The sequence below is a fragment of the Melanotaenia boesemani genome, chromosome 14 (assembly GCF_017639745.1).
Source record: "Melanotaenia boesemani isolate fMelBoe1 chromosome 14, fMelBoe1.pri, whole genome shotgun sequence".
Classification (NCBI taxonomy): Eukaryota; Metazoa; Chordata; class Actinopteri; order Atheriniformes; family Melanotaeniidae; genus Melanotaenia; species Melanotaenia boesemani.
Genome location: NC_055695.1, coordinates 9,329,149 through 9,351,225, shown reverse-complemented (window position 1 = coordinate 9,351,225; position 22,077 = coordinate 9,329,149). Strand labels below are relative to the sequence as shown.

General features: G+C 39.1%; 1 protein-coding gene across 4 annotated transcripts in view; it reads left to right on the top strand.

Moving 5' to 3' along the window:
- dennd1b (DENN/MADD domain containing 1B) overlaps positions 1-22,077 on the top strand; it is a 105,165-nt gene that overhangs the window by 78,198 nt on the left and 4,890 nt on the right. For 2 of the 4 annotated variants that reach the window (XM_042005548.1, XM_042005550.1), the window contains 8 exons: positions 2,179-2,280; positions 6,843-6,933; positions 8,473-8,513; positions 12,092-12,127; positions 12,544-12,600; positions 13,610-13,699; positions 21,172-21,254; positions 21,550-21,766. In XM_042005548.1, the coding sequence (XP_041861482.1) occupies positions 2,179-2,280; positions 6,843-6,933; positions 8,473-8,513; positions 12,092-12,127; positions 12,544-12,600; positions 13,610-13,699; positions 21,172-21,254; positions 21,550-21,766 (717 nt within the window). Of the gene's footprint in view, positions 1-2,178; positions 2,281-6,842; positions 6,934-8,472; positions 8,514-12,091; positions 12,128-12,543; positions 12,601-13,609; positions 13,700-18,859; positions 19,739-21,171; positions 21,255-21,549; positions 21,767-22,077 lie in introns of those variants that run through there. The other 2 variants (XM_042005549.1, XM_042005551.1) reach the window with 2 other exon arrangements.

Sequence of the window (22,077 nt, the reverse complement as noted above, 5' to 3'; positions counted from 1 at the left end):
AACTTGCTAGTGGGTGTGCATGTTTCATAGATGTGTGATTCATAGTATTATTAAAGGGCACAATTAGCTAAAGCTCTACCTATGTAGCCGGTTCAGATCGTCCAATAAGACGTGACAGTTCTGTGTGAGAGGGGTTGAAACCACATATCATACCAGTCAAAGGTTTGGACCCATTTTCCTATTGCATATAATGACAAAGTGGATCCAAACCTTTGACTGGTACTGTACGACACTTTGATTAAGGAAAATGTTTCCTGAAAAACTTCATATAAAACAAAAAGATAATTAATCCAGCATGAAACAGAAAGCAAAAATCTGAAATGAACACACACTTGCATGTAAATGACTGTTGCAATACAGTTACAAATCATAATAGAAACACATTTTGAACAAAGACAACCCTCATCTATGGCATCCTTTGTTCACATAGTCACTGGGGCCTAATAGAGATTAAATCAAAGCTCTAAATCAAAATTATCTGTGACCCTCAGCCATCTGAGTGAAGGTTAGCAGAAGTACACTCCATTTATTTAATTTGTTATACACTTATAACTTCCTGTGTGGGGTCTCTCTTTATTTTTTTATATGTGCAATAAATGGCGCAACAGGTCTGTTCAGGCTGTTTTGATCCCATTTCAGTATGGTTTCAAGCCTGAATTCATACATTCACAACAATAAAGAAAAGTTTATTTGTATAGAGGAGTGTGTCTTTATGACAATAAATAGAAGCATTTAAAAAAAAAAGAAAGTATCTATGGATTTCACCTCCGACCTGATTGTAGCCGCCTTGGAGGAGGTTAATAAGTAGGGCTGCTTCAGCATGTTGTCTGTAAAGTAAAATGACTCATTCATATCGCTCTTAAAGCCAACACACCTTTTAATAGAAGCATTGTAAAGTCTGAGCAGTTTTGGAAAGCAACCTCCTCCTTAAACCTGAGGGTTTTCTGGAAAACTTGTCAATGATCAGTAGATCTTGCGTTTCTCAACTTCTGACACAAAGGAGCAAAATATGAAAATTAACTTAAAAATCTTCAAGGTTTTGGCTTTTTTTTGTTTTTATTACTACTTTTCCTCTAATCCTGTTATTTCTCATCAATGTGGTAAAACAGATCACTTTGTTATTGTTCGCTTTCTTTAGTTGACGGGTTCCTGCAGCAGTAGATGTTGTTATTAAGTGCAGCTCTTGGTGAACCAAAAGCTTTTGGATGTGGCTGCTTCTGGCAAGTTTTAGCTGTTCAGTATACTTTTTAGTTTTGTGAGCTGCAGTGTGATCCAAGGCTGTGGAGGCCAAAGCTGATTAAACTATATGTCAACTACTTAAAACTCAACTTTAACGAGAAAATAGGCCTTAAAAACTTTTCGTGATGTAAGTGGAGCCTTATTCCTGGGATGTAATTTGGGCCACTGGTATCATCCACCCATCCCTGAAAATGAGGTTAGTCTCTAGTGTTGTTAAGTTGTTTTTATGTGCCATGCTGTGCTTGTAGCCTAGAATAGACAAAGCACATTGTTTTACTTCAGAGGAATTTAGAGCATCATTGAAATATGTGAGAATTATGTTAATTATGAGAAAACATGAATTGGAAATGACCGGAGGGCAGTGTGTGATTGGCCTGGAGTGGTTCTGTTGTCATCCTCCGTGTCTATAGCTCACAGGCCAACAGACATGATGTAAGAAATAGTAATAATGTGATAATGTGTTCATGGGGAGGACTGGGAAGTTTACTGGGACACAGTCATCTGGTCCAGGGTAGATCATGTGTGCACTGCCACAGGAGCTGGTTTAAAGAAGACCGTTTCCTCTCAAAAACTTATGCTCTTTTTTTTCTTCTTTCTCCTTCCTGTCTTACTTTTACACTAGTTTTCTTTTTTGTTTTGTTTTTTTTTTTCACAAATGAAGAAATCGGTTGAAATATGCCTTGGTTAAGAAAGACTTTTTATGATATAATTTCATTTTAATAATGATCCACATGATGTGAATCATAGTAGAAACATCCTGTTTTGTTTAGAGTTTCTGTCCTTCAAGTCACCACACACATCTGCCCTTCTTCCTCAGGCTCATTAAGTAAAGTAAACATGATGGAAAATAGATTTGTACAATCAGAAAGCTACAAGGAATGAGTTGGAATTAATTGTTTATTTTAATTTGTACCAATAATGTCTCTGTGGACTTCACAGGGAGAGCCAATCACATTTTGTGAAGAGAGCTTTGTGAACCATCGCTCAAGCACAATGAAGAGCTTCCTGTCCATGGCTGTCAACCTGCAGCTTTTTAAACAGGTACAAACAGCTGTATATATATATGTGTGCGTGTGCATGCGTGTGTGTGTGTGTGTGTGTGTGTGTGTTTTAATGAATCAGACCTAGCTGCTAATGTAACAAGCTGTAACCAAAAAGATTATCTTTAAAGATGTTGGAATAATTGATTTTCATACTTTCAAAGATTTCTTTGTATGAAAAGCCAACAGCTGGTCATCTTCACTTCGTGATGACATTTAAACAAAATTCTAAATATAAAAACATAAGAGAAGTCCTGTGCCATCAGGATCAGTTTGTTCTTAAGGTTTTGCTTATCTGTTTCTCTTTGTATTGATTACTTATTCAGTTCTGAGCAAAGTGTCAGCTGGTCAGAGTTTGCATTTAGTATCTTGACAGTTAAGTTGTTCAGACGGAGGAGGAATGTCGAAGAGTGAAGCATGGGATTATGGACGGTTACTGACCCTTGCAGACAGTTTACTGTGGTTATCTGTGAGTGCACATCTTAACGTTTCTCTGTTTGCTTCATTTTATCTTCAGTACAAACAAAGTCTACGATAATTCAGGCCTGTTGAAAGTACACTGACTGTACTAAACCATGTCAAGTTGGTTATGTTCTCTGTATTTGTCTGACTAGGAGCAGGTATCCTGTATTTGTGTGTGGTTTCCCTTAAAAAATAATTTATTATTTTTTTTTTTTTAAACTCACTTATGTATACTTAATATGTCCCCCACCACCACCAAATCCCTTATGTAGTACTAAACTTAGAGCTAGAGCCGAGTGGAAAGGTACCTCTGGCCCAGAAAAAAAATTCCTCTCACCTTTTTCTTATACTCTCCCTCACCCTTTGTGCTCTCTGACCTATGATAGTGGTGTGATTTACCCCCAAGAGTACAGCACAGCGGCCCTCAATCAGCCTTTTGTTTCTCTGAATACCCTGTTCATAATTTTCCCAGGCAGAGCAGATAGTGAGCAGCAGTTCAAAGCATCCTCCCGGTTGGCTCCTGCCTCAGCAGTAGCATTGGGAAACAGGCCCTTATCTCCTCCTCCTCTCCAGCACATGGGATGGGGTGAGCTTATCTGCTCCACTCCTCTTTCTACTAAAGTGAGAAGGGCCAGTGGTTCGCCCGAGCACTGCTCTGGCCATGACCCACATCCGCTGACAAACATGCAAGCAGTATTCGACTGGCGTGGCCACACACACGTACACATTAATTTTTAAATAGACAGGCACACTTCCTGAGAAAGTAGTTCTTTAATATCAACTTTTTTGGATTTTAGGCATTTGCCCCATTAAAGATCAAAATTCTATCTACAGTCATGCTTATACATAGGTTATATATGTAATCTATGAATATTAGACTTTTTTCTAAACAAATAAGAATCTACAAACATTGTATTTATCTGGGAGTAGCATCTTCTCGTTTAAACCTATGTTAAGTGACGAGTTTATGGTTTATCTCCTGGTGGGACTGTTGGCAGAGGGGACTGACTGGCCATCAAACTACTGTTTTTGTGCTCCGATAGTATAGAAACGCTGTTCGGGTTGCTCAGTTATCACACAGATATTAATGAAATGATAGACAAGAACAAGGTCAGTGGTTATTATCTTTTAATATTATTTAAGTAATATAAAAACAGTAGCCATTTTTTTTGATAATGTCTACTTGATCAAGCTTCCAAAATGTAAACCATATTCTTGAACTTGGTTGACCTCACCGCACATTACACAGGTTGAACCACATGTGCATAATTCACAAGTGTTACCTGAGATGAAGGTGTTACTATATCTCTACAGGAAATTACTTTTCTGCAGGTTCTTTATTGACTGATTGAGTGTTTTCTCTCTCTTTAAATTACCTCTTTTGTTTTATTATGAGCCTTAAATTACCAACTCCATATTTGAAGTATTATGGAGTTGCAAATGCAGATCAGCCTCACATTATGAATGTTTTGTGATCTAAAGTGTGAAGTGGACTGGTCAAAGGCAGCAACAATCTAAATAAAAATATTTTTTAAGGGGGATAAGTGTCTACTAAATTAATAAAATTATATGTAGGCTTACTTCTTATTTAGACTATTTACTTCAATGGACACAGATCTAAACAGATGATTGTATTTGAGTTGTAAGTTTAGGTAACTCGACTCATAAACTTAAGTGATTTTATTTTATTCCTCTGTGCGTAACTGACATTAAACCTGCCTTAAATAAACATACATAGATTTTAAATGTCACATTTTCGCACTCTAGCTCACCGAGACTTCATCTTCTCTGCTCAGTCCAGCAACTCGTCTCAGAACAGAACAAGTGGGAGAAATCTTCCAAAAGAATGCGGGGGAACATCTGTCAACATTAACCTGCTTCTTATCAACTGTCCTCAGCTCCTACACTCTTATAGACCCACAAGTACACTCACATTTTCATGTGTATGTTGTGTGAGCAGAGATGGAGTATATGAACTCTTGTTGGAGAAGTCTGTAGGGGAACTTGTCCTCAGATGATTTACTGCCAGAGGTTCTCTATATGTATATTAATTCATTTGTGGTGTAGTTAAACAGAATTCAGAGGCAGTCTTAGAAAGAGCTGCTTGTACTTGCAAAACCAAATTTGTACTTGAATCATAAAATCTTTTAATGCGATTGTTCCATCCATTGCAGTATATCATAGCTGCAGTGCATATTAACAAGTTATGCAGTAGTAATAATGACAGCTCCAGCGCAAACACACTCCTGGAGAGGCCTAAACCCAATGTCTGGTGTCATATTTCAAGAGTTTAAATAAATCTAGGCCATGAAGACTGACCTGTGAATGAGTCTGCGTGCTTTTAGCCAGATTGGATAACTCTTCCGTTTATTTTATGAAACAGCGACAGGAAATAGGATGACAAGGAGACATGAGGAGAAGGAGCAGGATTTGTTTCCAAGTGTGTAGCTGTGTGTGTGTTTGTGTGTGTGTGTGTGTGTGTGTGTGTGTGTGTGTGTGTGTGTGAAAATGGTTTGCATACTTTGGCTTGACAATTTTAGTATGTTTGACTCAAGCTTTATAGTCAGCAACAATCTAATTACAATTATTTAATTGCATGACTGGGTAAACATTCTGTTAATCCTTTATTTTTTGTTCAAATTAAAATAAGCATTGCTATTTTTCTTAAATTTTTAGTTTTTGTGGCCTTTCTATTAAAAGAAAGAACGGTAGCCCCATCATTTTGTTCATTCATTCGTGTATTAGGGTGATGTTTTTTGTTTGTGTGTGTGTGTTGGTTTACATGTGTGTGATCAGTCTGCCATTGTTGAGTAATATCTAATTAAGGCCCACTGTGAGGTACGTAATCTGGCTGGGGTTAGAGTGGGGGTTGGGGGACATAAGTGGAGGCTTGGGCTAGGTGATGATTTGGGTTGATTATCTCTGCTAATTGGGCCGGCCATGTAGCTGAGCAGAGGATGGAACCTGCAGTCTCACCTCTCATTAAAATGATCTAATGATGAGTTTCCAGCTCTCCTGACCAGAGGAGCGGGTGGCCATGTCGGTCGCTAGTTAGCAGGCTGTCCCTGAGGACGCGCGCCCTCAAACAGCCTGCGCTGCTGTTACACCGCGGACACACTTACAGGATTGTTGAAGTTTAAAAAAGACAAAAGCGATCTGCCAATATGTCGCTGTCAAGTTTTTGTGTTTAAAAGAAGAGCCTAACAGTTGTTCTTATTAATAAGCTAAAATAATCTTTAAGGGGTAGGAGGTTTTAATCACTAATAAATAGACGTATCAGACAGAAAATTAAGCTCTGCTTTAAGTGCAGAACAATGCAAAATAATCCTATACAGGACAAATCCCAGATTCTTTCCAACCAGAAATTTTTTTGTAGTTTTTTTTTGTGTGGTTTTTTTTTTTTTTTTTGCTATGGGACTGGAAACTCACAACAACTTGGACCAAGTTTTTTTTTTTTAGTTAATAGAAAATAGTGAGTGATCTATATTTCTATTTCTGTTTGGGTGAAATTGGTGATAAAGCAGCAAAGTTCTTATAATGGGCCAAATTGCAATGAAAAAGAAAACAACTCTTCATTTATTTGCAACTGTTTTTCTCCTTTAGTCTCATCCCTGATGAGCTGTGAAGGCTCATCAGTTAAATCTCATGTTTGATTAACACAGTAAATGTATTCTGCTAATCTGAGTTGTGTCGTGCTCGTGTTTTCTGATGCTTGAAGAACTTTTTTTTAAAATATTATTTCTGTGCTTTTGTGCTCATGAAATGTTTTAGCTGTCTTTGCTGTTGAGTCTATATTTATGAGATGGAGTTTTATGCACTCCATGTTACAAAGGGAGGAAATGAAATTTTCTCATGTCTCAGACAGTGTGCAGCATGTAGTCTGCTGCTCTAATCCCTCACCTGCTCCACATTAACAAATCCCTATTACCTGCAACCCACCTAATCTTGGGATGTAGTTTCCGTCAGGTAGGATTAATAACACCCCTCTGTGGTTGGAGTGTTTGAATCTGTGTATTTGTGTGTGTGCGTTTGTGTGAGTCTGCCCCCCAACCCCCCCAATCCTGCAGTCTTTAATAAGCATGTTGTAATTTATGGTTGTAGTTCATCGACGGACGACTGGCCAAATTGAATGCAGGCCGCGGCTTCACCGACGTGTTTGAAGAAGAGATCACAGAGGGGGGCTTCTGTGGAAGTGAGTACTGCTAGACTTGTCTATCAATGAGTTGCATTATATTTATTTTCCATGTTTTATTCAATACACAGATGCTCTTGTGCAATGATAAATGTAAAAACATTTCGCAGAATTAGCAAAACATATAAATCTATTGTTTTTTAGGCCTTTACAGTTTCTTTTTCTAGTCTATGATAATCAATGGTTAAAACCAATAATTAGCCAAAATAAATTTTTATTTGTATTACACTGCAGTGATCTTTAGTAAGTTTAGTCATGTGTAAATTTTTCTGGTCTTTTACTCTTTATCCCATCTAAACCCTTGCCCCCACCTCTTTTAGCCCTGCTGTGTTTCTCTGTTTTGTATGATTATGCCAAGGTCTGGGGCTTCCCGTTGTTTTTTTGGGGGGGAAGGATAGAGGGGAAAGATGAGGTGATGTGAATATTTTTTGGAGGCACACTCCAAATGAAGCAAGAAATTTCCACACAGCCATCAAGCAATCATCACACAACACATGATTCTGTAAACTAAACCAAACAGGTTAATCTAACAAATAACTTCTTAGTTCTTCTGATTCTGAATCAGCACCCCACCGCCATGTGTAACTCTGATATTTTAAGCGCTTTGCACAGTAACAAACTAATGCAGTAAAATATCTCTGTTGGAAAACATTCCTTCATTCTGGCCTGATTGCTTACGAGACAAAAAAAAAAAAAAAAACTTGTCAGCTGAATTCTTTTTTTAATCGATAGAAAGATGCATCATAGATAAAGGAAGAACTGAAGTCATTTTCTTTGCCGGTATAGATCATCTACATATTTTTAAATGACAACAATAAGTGAAATTGTGAAAAAAAGGACCTTGAATTTGCAAAGGTTGCATCTTTTGGGTGTCCTTCAGGTTTTCTGTTTGAATTTAAAAGCAGATTTATGGCGAACTGGACAATTATACAATGGTTATTCTGTACAAATGTGACACGAACTTAACTGAAAATCATATTAAAATGTATTGTTATTATTGGAGAGGGAAGTCTGGGTTTCCCTGCTTAGGCAGCTACGCCCGCGACCCGACTCCGGATAAGCGGCAGAAAATGGATGGATGTTATTGTTATTGTACACATTTATCAATATTTTGCAATTTAAATGATTAACAGTACAGATTGATTTTGTATTGTCCGCATACAGTTAGGTCTGAAAAATATGCTGAATATGCATACAACTAAACTAAAGCCAACAAACAACTGAAGACAGGTACAATGAAGGCCTGGAAAAGCATAACAAAGCCAGTCATTGGTGATGGGTTCCAGATTTCACGTTCAATTAAAACTGAACATTTTATCTATGATTGTGTTTATTTGTCCAGTTGAATTTGAACCCTTGAAAGTAGTAGTTCAGCCTGCATGTGAAACCTACTTTAAAGACTTAAATAACAATGTCCAGATATTTCCAGACTTAACTGCACTTGCAGATTCATTCTTTCTTCTCCATCATCAGGATCATAATGGTCTACTGAGGGCCAAATTATTGATTCATTTCTCTTGTCTTTTTTTTTTTTTCCAGGTAACTCAAGGTCCTACCAGCAATGGATGCACACTGTGAAGGTATTTATGTCCCATGTATCATAACCAAAAGCTTTTACCAGTGGCATTTTCCTTTTTCACTCATTTTATTCCAGAGTTATATTTAATTGATGGCGTGATTGACACGACTCAGTGTTTGAAGTGTTGGTGTTGCTTTTGCAATGAAGGGGCTGCCTGAATGTACAGATCCAGCTTGAGTGCAGTGTGGTGTGTGTAGCGGCGCGTGCAGCAGGACAGTGGATACAGACAGGGAGGAAGACAGAAGTGATTTGACGTGACAAGACGTCCTCCGACATGACATGTTGATCTGGCAGCAAACACAAGCGTTACTCGGCTGAACCAACCCAAGAACATACATCTCTCGCCCCTTCATCTCTTTCTGGCTCTTTCCGCCTATCCCTTCCTTCCCTTATCTATCTGTCTTTATCTCTCTCCCTCTTTTCATCTCTGTCACACCCCCCTCTTCTCCCCATCCCTCCCTCTCTCTCTCTCTTACTGAGTATCTCTCCCTCACCCTCCCCATCTCCCCAGGCCGTCAGCGAAGGCTGAATTAGTTCTCTAGAGTGCTCTTCAAAGGTTTGTTAAAGTTCACACTTCCTGACTGACAGGGATCTATAAGAGAGGCCTTCACCTCGGCCCCTCTCCTCCTCTCCCTCTGCCAACTTCTGAAACGCTGTCTGCCATTTACTCTGTTTAGCCATTTAGCCAACGCTTTGTGCTTACACTAAAGACCAAACAGACAGGCAAAGGAGGGAAGCAGCAGCTCGAAGTAAGAAAAGAAAGGAACATGTAGCGATTGGGTACCACAATGTCTGACTGCTGAAGTCAAAGTATGAATCAATCACACACAGCCCCTTTCACCACCCCCCGAGTGCTGTGAATCTGAGTTTATCATGTGTTTTTTATTCTTTATCCTTCGTCACCACTGTTTTCTGCAGTTGTTACAAAACCACTGGTAGCTTTAGAAGTTTTTTTTTGTTTATAACTATTACTTGGGTGCTTTCAGTGTTAATATAAATAGGCAAATTTGTGCAAAATCACATATAAATGATGACAGTGATGTCAAAAGCTATTATTTAGTGTTCACTTTTGATGCTTTTCAGGAGGGAAAGGAAATGTTTAAAGTTGTAATATGAAGTGATTCCCATCAGCAATAGCCTGCTGACTTTGTTTCCGTAGACTACGGTCAATATTTTTGGGCTTCAAGTGTAACCAGCAGAGATCCAGATTATGGACGATGCACGACTCTCTCATTAGCTGCCTGTGATGTGTTCGGTGTGATAGCTGCTTGAAAAAACAAAAGCAGTTTCTACAGATTTTAATGCAGACATCCATTTATAGAGATTTGTTTTTGCAAACACAACATTCACCCCTTATTTCTATCCTAAGAATTATTAACTGAGTCGGTATGTTTACATGATGTTAGAAAAAAACTTAATTTACATCATTTAAAGTAGATGTAAACATGGTTGTATGGCTGAATTTATACTCGAAGCAGGACCTACACACCCAGATAATTAGGTTGGTTTCAAGCTGGCTGATGGGCTCGGCCTGTGCACCACTTAGACCCTAAAGTTTAAAAAGAAACAAAGGAATTCGGGAGCAACAGAGAAGAACCACAAGAGATAGCCTGAATCTTAAAAAACAGAAATCCCCAGAGCTGCAAAGGTGACCACTTCACCACTCGTCTTGTAAACATTTGATGTCAATGACATTGTTAGCCTGTTGTTTTTGCCCGTGACGTAATAGGTCAACTGGAAAAAGTCTGATGCTAACAAGCTGAAAATGGCTATTTGGCCATCTATTGCAGAGGAGTCAGACATACTGATTCCCTGCCCATGCTCGTACTCCGTGAAAAGGATATTTGTCCAATTTATTGGCCAAGCCAGGCTGCATATGTAGCTCAGCTTAGCTGTGTAGGTAAACTTCCAGATTCTGCATGCTCTGTTTCTTTGTGTGGCCCGACCCCACCCTTAGACTGCATTCACCTTCCACTCAACAACAGAGGGGAGAAATCAAGACATCAGTGAAACTCAAAAAAAAATCTTACACACATTTTTTTGGTTTTGACACATTCACTGCCCAAAAGCTGCATCGTGGAAACTTCCCAAACTGGATAAAGATGAAATTGATAACGAAGTAAAAGAAGTCGGTGTAGATAAATGTATTTCTGAGCATGTGAATGATTGTGTGTTAGGGCTTTGATAAACTGTGAAAGTGTGGTAAAGCAATGCTGAATACAACAAACTGATTGATGTGTTTTTGGTCCAATTTTATTTAGAGTTGGAAACTTTTCAAACCCTTTCAATATTTCATATGTTAAATTTCCAAACCCTTTCAATATTTCATATGTTAAATTTCAGACTGATCTTGAACCTCCCATGAGAAGAATATTGTTATGTCTTGCACAATACCATGCCAGTTGCAGCCCAGCACTAACCCCCTCCCATAATTGTTCTAAATGTGCCAAAAACCCACTCTAGAGAAGGCTTAGTTTGTCTTTTCTGGTTGAGAAAAAGCAACAGTTTAAGTTTAATAGAAAACATTTATTTTGTCACAAGATTCTACATTAATTACAATATTGACAGTAAATATTGCATTTCTGTCAGGAGCCATGAATGTACATCATGGTTGTCTAAATTTGTACTACTAAATTTGTTCATGTCATTCCTATTTATTTTATTCTGTTATTTTTGGTATTTTTAGCTATTTATCATCAGTCACTCATCATCTTTTTTTAACCTGTTTTGTTTAGTTAAATGAATTATTGCTATTGTGAGCTTTGCAACAAAATTTTATTCTATATACTCTGTATGTCTGAATGACAATACAGTCTGTTGTGTTGACTTGAAATATTACACGATGAAAGCAAGACCATGTTTTTGGTGTAAAAAGACTGAAATGTCCCTCTATATAAGTATTAACTCCCTTCTCTCAGTTTTTGGTAAAAGCAGCTTTAAAACTCAATGGCAGCGTCAAATTTCAGGGATAGTCCAGCAAGTTTGGTGCACATTTGTTTTGGATGTTTCTCCCTATCTTACTGGCAGACACATTCAAACTCTACTAACTTAGAGCATCAATTTCCAGCTGTTTACCATCTTTCCAGAGATGCTTTACTACATCCAGGTTCAGCCTCTTGATTGGCCATTTAAAGACTTTCTTACAGTTTTTCTCTAAAGCCACTCCTCTGTACACACTGTAATGTTTACATTAAGGATTAGTTTGTATTTTTTCTGCGTCCATCTTTTTTTTCTTGCAGTCTCTGTCACAAAAAAACATCCGAACAGAATTATTGCCATGTTGTGACCAATGATTTTTGACACAATTTTGAATCATTTTCCCTCTAACAGACACCATCAACTATGAGCTCTTCCTGTATAAACAAGCTGGTGCCCTCATAATTATGTCCAGAACATTCGTTTAGGCTCAGTTTTTAGTAACGACTCAAGATGCACCAGAACTCAACTTGAGTGTCATAAAAGAGGGTTTGAATACTTTTAAATAAATTATATGTTTTCAGTCTTTGTTTTCTTTAACAAAATAACAAAAATCAAACCATAATTGTCTTGAAGTGTGACAGATAGTTTTGTCTGTTACAGAGAGGAGGAGCGCTCTTCAACACGGCTGTGTCAAAGGTATTTTCTGTTTTCTTTACATTAAGAATTCTCAAATCCATAAAAAATTAGCTGAAACAGACATCGGATAATTTTTGACTGAGAAATTGAATCAGTGTGTTTGAATTGATCAAGATTAACTTTAAAATAGTGCCATTTGTAATTGGCCATGGAACTAATGGGATCATTGTTCATGACTGGCGTATGTTTGATGCGCTGTGTCATTATGGGCTGTACAATAGGTGGTCAGGGTGCCCTTTCATGTTATCGCCTCCTGTTAGTGCGCAAGGCTCTCTTATCCAGCCTTTTGTCTGCGTGTTTTTGCCACAGGGATCAAAGCATTTCTTGATGTTACATGAAACTAGAACAGAATGTTAATGCAACATGTTTTGATTAGTAATCTGTGTGTGTCTGTCTTGTTTTTTTTTTTCTCCTAGGCCAAGGTTCACGCCAAGAGGGGCATTCGGGATATTAAGGGCAGACTTAAAGCGAGGGTGAGCTGCCTGGACCTTCACACCTTCCTGACGTGCATGCACATATTCTGAAATGCGTGGCAATACACATGTACACAACTCTGTTCTGAAGCACACAGGCAGACACATGCCTCCTTCATAGAAACAGACAGGAAGGCTGCTTTACATGGAGTGTGTGATTCTGACGTAGGGCCCCTTTTAATGACTGTTGAAGCCTGCTTAGCGCTTTGTTCGGGGCTGTACATTTTTAACTAGCGCCCCTCTGGCTATGGCCTGTCATGTCATCCGAGCCCCAACCCCTCTTTCTCTTTTATTGTCTGCATATTTCATCAGTTAGCCTGTGATTTCCTCAAAGCTAATGTAACGAGGTGTATGTTTCCATAAGCCTGATGGATTTGATAAGGCAATAGCAGTTTGATCTGTCAGTGGGAAAGAGGAGAGAGGGCACCGATGATGAAGAGGTGGTGTGTGCGTTGTTCTGCACCGTGTTTGCACACACAAATGTGCTTGGTGGAAGCAAACAGAAGTGCAGAAATTTGTTTGGTTTTGAAGTTAAACATATTTCCTGTTCGCTCAGAATGAAAATTTGTTTGTGAAAACACATGATCTGCAGGGTACTTGTGTTTTTGCCAGCTGCATAGCTTTACAAAAACCTGCTTAGTGTTGGGTTATCATGGTTTCTATGGTCTCTAACTGGTAGCTAAAGTTAACAGTTTGCTTTGTTGACCAAAATAATCCCTCAGTGCAATAGTAAGTTGTCAGTACTTTTCAACTTTATTAGCAGATCCATTCATTCCTGCTAAAGATGTAAAGCCACAGTGCTGCTTTGGATAAAAGTATCTGCTTAATAAATATATTATATAAGACCCTGTGAAACAGAAACATCTTTCACTAGTTAAATGTTAATAGGAAATAAGAATGACCTGGTTATAGGGGTGCGTTGCTTTAGTTCAGAAACTCACATATTCCAGTCAGGATAGGTCATTCATAACACAGAGACTGTTGGATTTATATTAATCTTCTCTCTCAGGAAGAAGAAGAAGAGGGGATGACGGTCTGCGCAGGGTCTCCTACCAGCACCAAGAGCCTGTCTCCAAGGAGACTGCAGAAGATGAGACGGGTATGATGCACACACACACAGATGCACATCAGTAAATGAGTTAACTACATTTACACTGACTGATCATACCAGAGCTCACTTTTCACTTGACCGACATGGATTCAGTCTTCCACTTCTGAACTCTTTTTCTGTCCACTATTTGCTTTCATTGCCCCCCCCCCCCCTTTTCTTTTCTATCTCCAGATCTTTTTGCCTCTTTTTATCTCATTCCCTCTTCTCTCTCTCCTTTTCTCTCCCCCCTCCTCGCGCTCTCTTTCTATCTTGTAACAGCTCTTGGATGTACAGTAGTTTGTCAGGGTTCCAAATGTAATCATAAGCGATTTTTTTTTTTCTTTCAACACACTCGTGTTGTACATTCAGTATTTTTCTCTGAACAGCACGGACAGTCGAAGCAACTCATCTGCAGGTCAGCATTTCCTCTGAAGAATTTGCTTGTGCACCATAAGTGGATAGCATGATTTTTTTCTTTCTTTGTTGTGTGCAGGGCTTCAGTGTGATGTGCAAGCGCATGCACACTGCCAAAATACACATTCATCAATAAATATATGAGGAGAGTTAAAAATGTTTTTATTTTAACTGCAACACACCAAAGTGCTGTTTAAATAAAATGTGCACTTATATTTCTCAGTGTAGGAAGTTAAGTTTCATCCCATTATAATTTCACACTTTTGTACTAAACACATGCACATAGCCACAGGGATGGTAGTGATATCATTATATCATCTCCTACTTCATATCTGCACCTCTGTCATCCCAGCTGGAGTTTTTTTTTTTTTTTTTTTGTCTTGTCTCTTACTGGACTCCAAATTCTGTTTAATAAAAAAAACACACAAAAAATAAAACTAGCCTGCTTGCACATGCTGACATTTTGGTCACAGTCATGTAAGAGTGTGATTAGGAGAGGTTGTGCTGTGTCTAATTAGTGTTGCGTTTCCTGTGTGTGTGATGAGGCTGGAAAGGCTTAGCGCAGGGAAGGTGTGACGGCCAGGGGAGAGGAGAGGAACGGCAATTAGGGCTTTTCTAAAGGCCTCCTCGGACACCCCCCCCCCCCCCCCAAACAGCCAGTGCACACACAAAGAGAAGCCTTCACACACACACACACAGATTAACTGTTAACATGCAGTTGATGTGCACAACACATACACTGTATTCAGGACATAGACACACTGACACTTCTGGTCATGCCATTTAGGCCTGCTCATCGCCACAGTAACAGGTCCCTGGAGACCACTAGAGGAGGGACAGGCGGTACTCAGGACGGCGTGTCCCACCGCATATGTGTGTTAACATGAAGTCAATCACTTTCTCTTTAATCACACACAGTGATTCTCCCTGTCTTTACTTATAAACCTTAACATTGATTACATTTCTAACATTAGGTTCATCAGTATAAATCAGCACCAGTGTGTGTGTTAAATCCTTTTCTCTCAACTAATAAGACTGGACACGAAAAAACCCAGAAAAACTGGAAATGTACAGAAATATTCTAGAAAAAGTAAAAGTTTCAGGCTACTGAGTTCATCACTCATTAACATTAAACAGAGGGGAAGAAAATCATTGTCACAGCAATAATATCAGGAAAAATGTTTTTGTTTACAGCAAAATTATTTGTTGAGGACAAAATACGATGACATCAACTGTAGGCCTTTCTTTTCAGATGTAACTGCTGCCTATGCCTGCAACAGTCTCAGCTGACTATTTATTCCACATCATATTTGCATTTCAGTTAGTGGAAAAAAAAAAACTCTATTGTTCCTACTTTCTTTGTTTCTCACCTCACACATCTTTTTTTTTTCCGAGTCTGTCTCCTGTGAAATGTTGATGCTGTTGTTCTACTCATGACTGTTTTTGACCAGAAATTTGCACAAGAAATTGATCTCAGTGGGATTAACACGGTTAAATAAAGGTTAAGTGAAATTATCAGTAACCTCCCCCTAGTCTTAGTGGCCACATGTGGAGCCTTTTTGCTTGACTTACCCTGACTAGCTTGCTATTTTAAAAGAAAAAAAAATTCCATATATCAAAGTATTACAGTGACAGCCATGCACTCTCAATATAGAAAAAATATAAGTCTATTTTCTTGAACTGATAAAGTTTTATGTGAGGTGTGCAGCGTAACTATCCTGAAATTTTACTCAAATCCCACCATAAACCTCAAATCCCATCATTATATTGTTAGAAGATCATTTTTTTGTAGTGGACTGCATTGTTGGTGTTCACATTAAAGTGGCCATATTAAAGTCTTTTTAGAAACACAGATTTAAAAATGAAAACTACAACTTTTAAAATAGATTTGATTTAAGAAGAAGACGTTTTTTCCCATACAGTAGTGCTGGAAACATCTTCTATGTGTATGGAAGTATAAAGAATTTATGTTTCATATAGATTTTTTTTAAGCAGCTGTATTTTTTACACTATGCCACCTCATTTATTGACTATATTGACAAACAGGTCAGCACCTCACTAAAACGGATAAGCTAGTTATTTTCCACGTAGACTTAATGCTGCATAGACATGCTTTTAATATTTTTCTTAAATATAGCTTGCCTATATAAGAGCTGTTCAGTATCCGCAATACCAGTTAAAAGTTCATACAAGGCTGTCCACACGTTGGACTGGATGTATAGATACATATGTGTGCCCATACTTTTAACCAAGCAGCTGAGCCTCATTCATGTCATATTGTACATAAATTCAAAAACATTTTGTCATTGGCAGCTTAAAAAAATGTGAGATGATTAAAGTTATTCCACCCTCCTGCAGGAAAGAAAATTCCTGCTGCATTTTCATCATTCATCATTTTTAAAGCAAACATCTCTGTCTGTCCTTGAAATGAAATGAACGATCCTGGTGAAGCTCCTTTAATTAATCATAGTGAAATAATCAGAGTTCTGAAATTCATATTCTATTTGATCAGCCAACTCGTGTACCAAAGTGGAAGTGCTGCTGTCATATGAATCCATATTTCAGCCGTATCCTGCAATGTGGGTGATTTGTAGTGTTTGGTGAGTGCACAGATTAAGAATGTAGGAGTATTCCTCTCGTTTGACAGAAACAAGACTGAATTGGACTGTTGACTTCACGCCTGATGCAACAAACAAACCATTGTTCTGGCTTCTGTATGACTTTGCGCATTGGTGCCAGAGTCTCTTTAAGATTTAGCATATGTAGTATGTGTGTGAGTGTTTTATGTGATTCTGTGCTGCAAATTCAAAGTATGTCTGCAACTCAGCCCTTTAATGCATGAGGCTATATTAAGCGTATGTACTGGATGTGCACGAACAGGCATGCATTTTGCCTCAGGTTGGAAGCAAGAGAATGACAGCTGTTAAGAGCACAGAGGAGAGCAGAGGTTGGGACAGTGTTATGGACAATGACAGCCAGCAGGCTTGCGGCCGGGCTCAGCCCCAGGCTCTGGACTCTTCACCTGGTGAGGCAGGAGAGTTGCCAGCCTGGAGAGCAGCTCCAGGTTGAGGGGGAAACAGGGGGCTAACACAGATGTAAAACAGGAACAAAGTCAAAAGTGTGTAAAGAAAGCTGTGTTTTTGTTTGTGAAGTATTTTTGTGTATTCTACTTCATAGTTCATGTGTTATTGATCAGCGGACACATATATGCACGGTTCACATGACGTCTTCTGTGTGTTGGATTACAAGGAATATACATTACACCTGTTTCTCCTGCTTTCACACATGCTTCTACTAGAAATGTATCCATAATGTAGTATTGCTCATAATGCCGTACACAGACATTGTGAGAACATTAAATTCAGTGCATGATTGAAAACATTTCTAACACTGAGAATAAGCAAAAGAAATAAAGTGAATTGCTTAAAAAAGTTATTCACAATATATTAATGAGCTGTAGATTATACAGCATGCTTGAGTATTTTTGTCATAAATCTTAATGAAAATTATAATTCCAAATGTAAAATAGCTGATTAGAATAATATTGTCAATAAATGTTGGATGACCAGTTAAGATGCATCACAGGTTACTTTAGCTGCAGTGTTTCTGTCCATACCTAACTCTGTTTTCATGGTTATTTGTATGTATTTGTAGTCTCCACTTCGCTTAGCTTCCCCCCTCTTCGGGGACCACCAGATTCCTTTCTGAAACTAAAGTGCCACCTCCTGGAAGCCTCAATGTACTGCACCGCACCCATTCACAGAAAGACACCTGGTGATTTTTACAGGAAGAGTTTGGTTTGGTTGAACAGAGCGAGCTAAATGCACATTCTCCTTCATTTATATGGCCTCTGTTTCTAAGCGAAAAGGAAGCAGCCTTTCAGAAACGGCCAGTTGGACAGAGGAGCAGTGGATCTTTCCTCAAACACTATTTTTTTTTCTTTTTTCCACCTCCTTCTGAGCAAGCAGCTCTTAAACAGGCAAACACAAACTTGGCTGTTCTTCTGCAAAGCTTTGCTTCTCCCCAAGGTTTTGTTTGCATTTTACCGGCATCTCTTTACATAAACTGCCAAAGTGTGAGATCAGTGCCTGCTTAGAAATACCATATGAAATGTATAATGTTAGAGCAGCTATTAAAGTCCACCAGTGTTTGGCCCCGTCACAAAGAGACATAGTTGTTCCGCATAACTGGTCATGCAGGAAAGAAGGCGCGAGGAGGCAAAAGTTTCTTTCTCCTAGCAGCTACTATAATGAATGGTGATGACTGTTTTCCCCTCATAACCACTGAAATTAAACATAATTTGTTGTTTATATCTGAATATGTTTTTACTTTGATACATTTCACACATTTGTGTGTTACTTTAGCTAGCCTGGTGTATAAAAAATATTCAAGTAAAGGATAGATTAGTTAGGTTTACAACTCTTAGATTCATTTCCACAATTGTAGACTAAAGTCTTTGCGTTTTTTTTATTTCTGAAGCAGAGGAGAGAGTCTGGGTTCTCGTACTTATTCAGTCAGTTAATTACAAATTAGCATAATTAACATGCAAATAATAAAATATCCTTTCTTCACTTTGCATAAGAAGATGTCAAATCTTTTCTATTGTTAATAAACACAAGGGGCTTCTTCGCATCTTCAGAAATACTGGATGAAGATAGTGTTACTGAAATAACTTCAGCGTTTTTATTATTTTCCTGACTCCTGCTTCGCCCTGACTTTTTCACTCTGTGCTCTCGCTCGGTCTCTTACTCTTAGCAACGTGGCGGAGAGGAAGGAATCGAGAGCCAGACAGACAGAAACGGTGACATCTGTCACTGGCAGCAGACTGACGGAGGGAGAAAACGAGAGACAGGGAGGCATGGAGTGAGAATCACTTTTTCATTTTCACCTTTCAGCTTCCCATTAGCCGACAGCAAGAAACTAATGAAGGGGTGGTATGATAATCTGTTGTTCTCCTATTTCATGCTCTCCACTGTCCTGTCAGGCCTGGAGAGATGTGGGATGGTGACAGAGCTGTCACAGCTTCAACAGTGGGAGAATCTCTCATTGTGAATGTCTATATTTTTGTTTTTGTTGTTTTTACTGGCATATAGTGCATCAAGGGTTGTTTTGGTCTCAGCAGCTCTGGAGAACCATTTCAGTCATGATGAAGTAACTGAAAAAGCTTCCTTTGTCTCTTAAATAGCAACATGAATACAATATGTTGGCCATTTAAAACAAACTGTGATAAACCCACTGCTGTGCCAAATTTGGCGCATATGTTGTAAAATGCTTGGTTGTTGTAAACAGCTTAATCTTAAATGTTGCGCTGAAGGGTCACGGTGAAGAGGGAATGACAAATTGATAAAGCCGTGAAGTGAGGTACCATCCATTTACTGCTCCCTGTGGAACTTCCTCTCGGGTAGACGGCACCAAAGCTGTAACTGAGATCAGAGGGCCAGGCTTCATGACCTGTGTCTGGTTGTGTTTGGGTTCATCTTGCTTTAATAAACACCTAGACGCAAAGAGGGGCCCTGCCCTCCCAAACACGACCCGCTAGCACAAATGAACAGTCTCGGTGACTGCATGCGCCATGATCACACAGCACGTGTTTGCAGTGTTTGTGTGGAAGTATTTCTGTCCGAAGCAGACCCTCCCCAAGTGTCTCACAGGTGCATCTCCGCTCTGCTGGCCTGCTTCGGCTGGCTGGCACGACGGCCCGGCCCCAGATTTACTGCCCTGACACAGGAATCCATTAAAGGCTGTTTAGGGATCCCAGGCCTGAGCCCCTCTGAAATCTCTTTCATTATAGCTCCAAGCTACCATGGAAGGGGAGCAGCTCAGCCAATCAGCAGTGCCGCCACATGTGTTCATGTTTAGCCTGATGGCTGAGAGGCTTAAGTGGCTACTGCACACATCTCCTTCGCTGACTTTTATGGAGAAAATGGCACTTTAACTCTTTGGGGTTTTTTTTTGTAATGGGGTGCGTATGTGACCGAGTTTGTACGCATGCAAGTGTGTATGTGTATATTTTGTGGCCAAACACGGGCTCTAAATGAGGGCAAGCCAGCCACACATTACATTCCGCCTGTCTGGCTGGCACTGTGGCAACTAATCAAGACCAGCTTGGTTTTAATACTGACCAACTGAACCCCCCCGCCCTTACCCACCAACACACACACAAAAACACACTCTCGTTAAGCATTGTCCTTGCTTTTTTATTTTTCCTTCTTTCTGTTTTCTGTTTAGGACCTTCCTTTTAGTCCTCTGACTTTGCAGTCTGTGGGTTAACATGCAGAGAAAACAAAGAGGTGGAGTTAAGCAAGCGTCAAAAACGGAAAATATTGCAGTGCCTACTCACAGGGTACTGCCACGGTGTTAGCTGTACCCTCTGAGTGCTTGATTGTGCATAAAAGACAGACTGAAGGACAGTTAGAGGAAAAAAGGTTAGACACAGGAGGTGCGCAGCAAAAAGCAAAGAGTGTAAATTAGAAAATGAGAGATAGTGTTAACATCAGTGAACATGAACACATAGTGAGAGGAACATGTGCGTTGTAGTGGAAGGCATGCTAATAAGTGGCCTGGGGCAGATTTGGGCTCCCATGGGTAGAGTCCTGCCCTGCTCTGTAAAGCTTCTGTCTCTTCTTTAACCCACCCATTAAACATAGTACACAGGTGGCTTATTAAACTCACTGCGTCAGACAACTGCGCTACAGACTGATCATTCAGTTCTCTGTGGTGACAAATACAATCACATACACTGGCGCCATTATCCCAATGATCGATGTAGTCACCTATATCTTAGCAATCAAGTGCCTTTTAGTTTGCATGTAATGCTGAATTTGACAAATTTCTGCAGGTGAGCTTAAAGATTTTTCATCCCTGCAGACCCAAATTTGACTAATTTAGCTTCAGCCTGCAGCATCTCAGCTCATTAAAAGAAGCTATTTGTTCTTTCTTATGGAGATCCACCAGTCACAGACCTGCATCTTTTTCCTGGTGGGTTGTAGTTTTAGAAAAACTGCACCTTAGCAGAGCATTTATCTGCACTGTGTAACTGCATCTACTGTCTTTGTTATTCTCATTAACAGCATAACTTCAGCAAGTCTCCCATGAGTATGGGCCCTCGAGACTATGGGCTTGATGATGACGAGCTGGACACTGCCAGCAAGTAAGTGACAGAACAGTTTTTTTTATTTTTGTTTTGAAGAACTTTGGTTTATAGATTTAAAAGTTGATTGAATTTGGACAAGTGCTGTCCAACCAAATGGTCTTTTCTGATCTTTTTGCTCTTACTTATGATGATACTGCCCCCAAGTGGACTTATTTATTACAGCATTAGTTGATGGACATACATAAAATATTATAATTGAGCTCCTCTAAAAAGCAAAAAAAAAAAATTCATGTTATAAAAAAAATGTTTAAAACATGATTATTAAACACTGCTGACTCCTCTTAAAACCCAGGATCTCCTCTGAGGACAGTGGGGATGTTCCTTCTTACACCGAGGACAGTGATGATTCCCTGGAGCTGGACCTTGACTCCTCGCACTCAGGTCAGATGAACCTGCTGGAGGAAATCTTGGATTCTCTGACCACCACAACAATGGATCAAGGAAGACTCAGCGCGGCAAAGAGCTTGGACTTCTTCATGTCTATGGAGGATTTAGACTACAAGACCACGGTATGTAAGGTCAGAAGACTAAAGAAAATATTTAAGAGAAATTTTTCATTAGGCAAGTTTATTTGTATAGCACAACTCAATGACAGGGTGCTTTACATTGAAACATAAAAAATAAAAGGCATAATTTAAGATTAAAAACAAAAGAGAAAAGTGTATATGATTGAATACATTCATATGCTATATGTCAGCCTGACTTCATTTTATTCAGAAAGCCGGAATTGAGATTGACGCAAACCAGATTTTCCACCTGTAGTTTAAAGAGCAGATATCTCTTTATGAAGATTATTTTTCTAAAGTGTTTCCTCTTTTGT